At 45.9% G+C, this 4,199-nt stretch overlaps 1 protein-coding gene across 1 annotated transcript; it reads right to left on the bottom strand.

The window, feature by feature from the left end:
* Positions 1-2,207: 2,207 nt before the first annotated feature.
* On the bottom strand, positions 2,208-4,199 carry LOC307107787 (uncharacterized protein C20orf173). Its single transcript, XM_079785297.1, has 4 exons — positions 4,017-4,199; positions 3,771-3,936; positions 3,581-3,632; positions 2,208-2,899 (listed from the first exon to the last, which is right to left on the bottom strand). The coding sequence occupies exons 1-3, from the start codon at positions 4,187-4,189 to the stop codon at positions 3,606-3,608; spliced, it is 366 nt and encodes a 121-aa protein (XP_079641423.1). The 5' UTR covers positions 4,190-4,199; the 3' UTR covers positions 2,208-2,899; positions 3,581-3,605.

Here is a 4,199-nt window from a genome sequence, read left to right on the forward strand (position 1 = left end):
ATGGAGACTTTGTGGATAAGACCGCCTACACCTTGGCATTTAATCAGGGTCCAGCTGGTATGGGAGGACTTGGAAATCAAGTGTAATGGAGACAGAAATGAAAAGGGCAAGAATATGTACCAAGGCTGGTTTGAGAGGGGTGACATCTATTCCCAATGCATGGTTGTTAAGCATGAAGTAGAGAGGGGAAGGGAAGAGCCTTTGGCCCCTCTTGAGAAAAGAATCTATACAAAAACTTTGTAAATATCTACCCAACCAAACTTTTTTGGTAGATTTTCTTTTCATTTATTTAAAATGAAACAATTACATGCACATGATTTAAAAATTAAATAGAGCCCTAGCTACTTTGGCTCAGGATAGAGTGTCAGCCTATGGACTGAAGGGTCCTGGGTTTGATTCAAGTCAAGGGCACATGCCCGGGTGGCATGCTGACCCCCACTAGGGGGCGTTCTGGCCACTCAGAGGCCCGGTGCATGAATTCGTGCATGGGTAGGGTCCGGCCAGCCAGGCCAGGGGGAGGGGAAATGGGCGGTTGACCGGCCTGCCTCTGGTTGAGGGGAAAATTTGCATATTAGCCTTTTATTATATAGGATATACACTGAGTGGCCAGATTATTATGCGTTCAGAGATCATACTAATCTGGCCACTCAGTGTATATATATATCTAAACAATGTATTATTTAATTTTGTATGCTTTTAATGTTATAGTTGTAATCATTACATGCATTTGTGTGCAACTGCTTTTTTATTGAAGTGAAATTCGCATAACATACAATGAGCCATTTAAGTGTACAATTTGGTGTACTCATGTGTTGTGTGGCTACCAGATCTCTCTACACTCAAGACTTTTCAAAAGCACCCTGTACTTATCAAATAATCACCTTTCTCTCCTGCCCCAACCTCTGATAAACACTAATCTGCTATGTCTATACATTTGCCTTTTCTGGATAGATCATATAAAAAGAATCATATACTATCTGATTTTTTGTGCCTGACTTCTTTCACTAAGCATAATGTTTTTGAAGTTCTTCCAAGTTGTAGCATGTATTAAAACTCTGCTCCCTTTAATGGCTGAATACTATCCCATTGTATAGATAAACCATAATTTGTTTACCCATTCATCCACTGATAGACATTTGTGTAGTTTCTACCTTTGGGCTATTGTGAATAATGCTGCTATAAAGATTTGTGTACAGGTTTTTGTGTAGACATATGCTTTCATTTCTCTTTGGAATCTACCTAAGAGTGGAATTGCTGGCTCATATGGAATTGCCAAACTGTTTTCCACAGCAATAAGGTAATGATCTGCTATCCATGGAACTCGCTGGCCTTATCACGTACTCACCCAGTGCATGGAACTGCAGGAGAGCTATGAAGACTTAGTTTTGACTCTAGTTCTAGCAAAATAATGAATTAAAGACATCTAAAAGCTCTCCGATTACACATAGACACAAAGAACAGACTGACAGCTGTCAGAGGGCAGGGCATTGGGGGATTGGGTGAAAAAGGTGAAAGGATTAAGAAAAAACATACACACACAAAAACTGACACAGACAACAGTATGGTGAGAGCCAGAGAGAAAAGGGTTGGATGGAGGGGGAAGAGGGCAAAGAAGGGATAAATGGTGGCGGAAAAAGACTTGACTTTGGGTGGTGAGTGCAAGATACAGTATGCAGATGATGTATTGTAGAGTTGTACACTTGAAACCTGTGTGGTGTAATTAACCTATGTCACCCCAATAAATTCAATTTTAAAAAGTATAGTCCAAACTACATAAATAAATACTCTCCTACTACAAAAATTCAGAACTGCTGGTCAAAACATAGTATTAAGTTTTTTTAATTGTATTTATTTTTTGAATATGTATAATATGGCACACAGGCCAAAGGGTACAAAAATATATGAAAAGAAACAATCCATATGTACACATATAATACCTTAATAAAAAAAAAAGAAGAAAAAAAGAAACAATCTATACCTCCCTAGTTCTCTACCTACCCAGTCTCTCCACCATCCCCCCCCCCCCCCCGCCAGAGGCAACTACTTACTATTCCTAATGTCTTTCTATTCTTCCTAAAATATATATATATATATATATATATATATATATATATATATATATATAGAGAGAGAGAGAGAGAGAGAGAGAGAGAGAGAGAGAGAGTTTTTTATAGAAACCATTTTAAATGCTGAGCAGAGAAAGAAAAACAGGAAGTCCCCAGATGCCAGAAATGAAAAGAGAAATGAAGAACTGCCTAGGGAGTGCTTGAGCTACCTGAGTGGCTGCTTAGGAATGTAGGAGTTCCAGAGGACCCTGAGGACAGGGGAGGCAGAGAATTGGGACAAAACTCAAAGAGCTGAACCTTCAGTGAAAAGCTGAGCTAGAAAAAAATCACCCTCCAGCATAGGATGAAACACGGAGGCACATCTCTTTCATCTCATGGGAAAAGAGCTTCCCCCAAGAACTCCGTCTGGGCTTGCACTCTGTGTGAGGTTGGGTCTAAATCAAACAATCTGCATGATCCAGGGCTCAGGCACAGAAAGTCCCCTGAGATCCGGGAGTCGAGTCTGGCCATTCCTCTCCTGACACTGTCCTCGCAGGTAAGAAAATCAGACCAGGATTTTATTCAGTGCCCGACTGGTGTCCACACAATTTCCTCTTGCCCTTTACCCCTGGAAGTCCTCGTAGCCCTACTGTTGCTGCTACAGTCCCAAGATTCCCTGCTTTCAGGACCAAAGGGCTAGGACGTGTGTGGATTCTGACGGCGTTAGCTGTTGATGGTGAGCTTGCCCACCACTCACTCTTGCTGACTTCCATTTCTGCTTCTGTGCTAGGCATAGTCTGATTAACTTTCCCCCGTTTTCCTTGCTCCTCTGATAAAAATCCAAAGCGGGCATCCTGGTGAATGAGATGAATATATATGTTAGTAGACTGTCCTTGTCCCACTTCCCCTTATTCAACATCGAATGCGACAGGCTGCCTCCTGGAGCTGGGAGGGGAATGGAGTTCACCTTCTCCAAGGAACACACAAGGTGACCCCAGAGTCCAGAAAAGAGAGCCTCAACTAGCTGCTCCTCCTCATATTGGAGGAAGAGAAAGAATTCCCCAGGAAGACCGGAGAAGGGCATTCCGGGGAGAGGGAGCAGCGTGTGAGAAGGTACGAGGCAGCTGGTGTGTTTGGGGAATGCCAAGAAGCCCAGTGAGTGAGCCTGGGAGAGAGGAGGGAAGGAATCAGATCATGCAGGGTCTTGAAAGCCAGGCAGAAAATTTAAGGCTCTGTGCTGAAGTAATAGGGGCAAAAAGTTTTAAGCGAGGAAGGGAAGTTTTAAGTGAGGAAGGGATGTGACACTTAACCGGGTCACAGATGGACAAGGCACAGAATAGCCATGAGCCCCTAAGGGTGGGTACTGGCCCTGGTTATCCGGCCTATTGCCCTGGTTGTATCCGAGGAAGGTGGAGCTGATCACGAGGACCTGGGGAAGAAGGCAGCGGGGGGAGGCGGGGCGGCCGGGCCTGCCTCCCTGGGGCCCTTCCCACAGCAGCCGCCCAAGCCATAGCTTACTCCCTCTCGTCCCCTACCTGGTCTGTGCTATGTTCCATTCCACTAGGGAACGAGATCTTCTTCCAAAATCTAAGAAAGAGTTAGGAGGTGGGGGAGTTTCAGCAGCTCCTGAGACCTGGGCATGGCCTGCAGCTGCCTCAGTAGGTTACCCTGCAGTCACCTCCCCTCACCTCCATGCTAAGAATGCCTGAGTTCCCAGACCTTCACCTCCTGGCTCAGAGCATCTGAGGTCCATGCCAGCCCAGAAAGCTTCAGGACGAGCAGAAGCAGCTGTCTCCAGTAGCCCTGGTCCCCCACATTCCTTCGGCAGGTGGAGCGTCCCCTGGTTTGGTTCCCTACCGTCTTGAAGCTCTGAATGGGGGCCTGGTTCATCCTGAGGAGGAGAACAGAAGCTGGCAGAACTCTGGGGGCAGGCCGGGACCTTCCTGCTCCTGCCCTCTCCTCAGCACCCACCCGAAGACCGGGGTATGCTGGGTGACGTTGCTGACGCCAGAAGCCGGCAGGATCTTCGCGTTCCCCACCAGCACACATGTCCTGCAGTACAGATTGTTATGGCTCACTGAGGGTCTGGGGATCACCTTGAACAGCTTCTCCCACATTTTGCCCAGCTCGCTTGCTGAGTCCATGCCCTGGAAA

The sequence above is a fragment of the Cnephaeus nilssonii genome (assembly GCF_951640355.1).
Source record: "Cnephaeus nilssonii genome assembly, chromosome: 11".
Taxonomy (NCBI): domain Eukaryota; kingdom Metazoa; phylum Chordata; class Mammalia; order Chiroptera; family Vespertilionidae; genus Cnephaeus; species Cnephaeus nilssonii.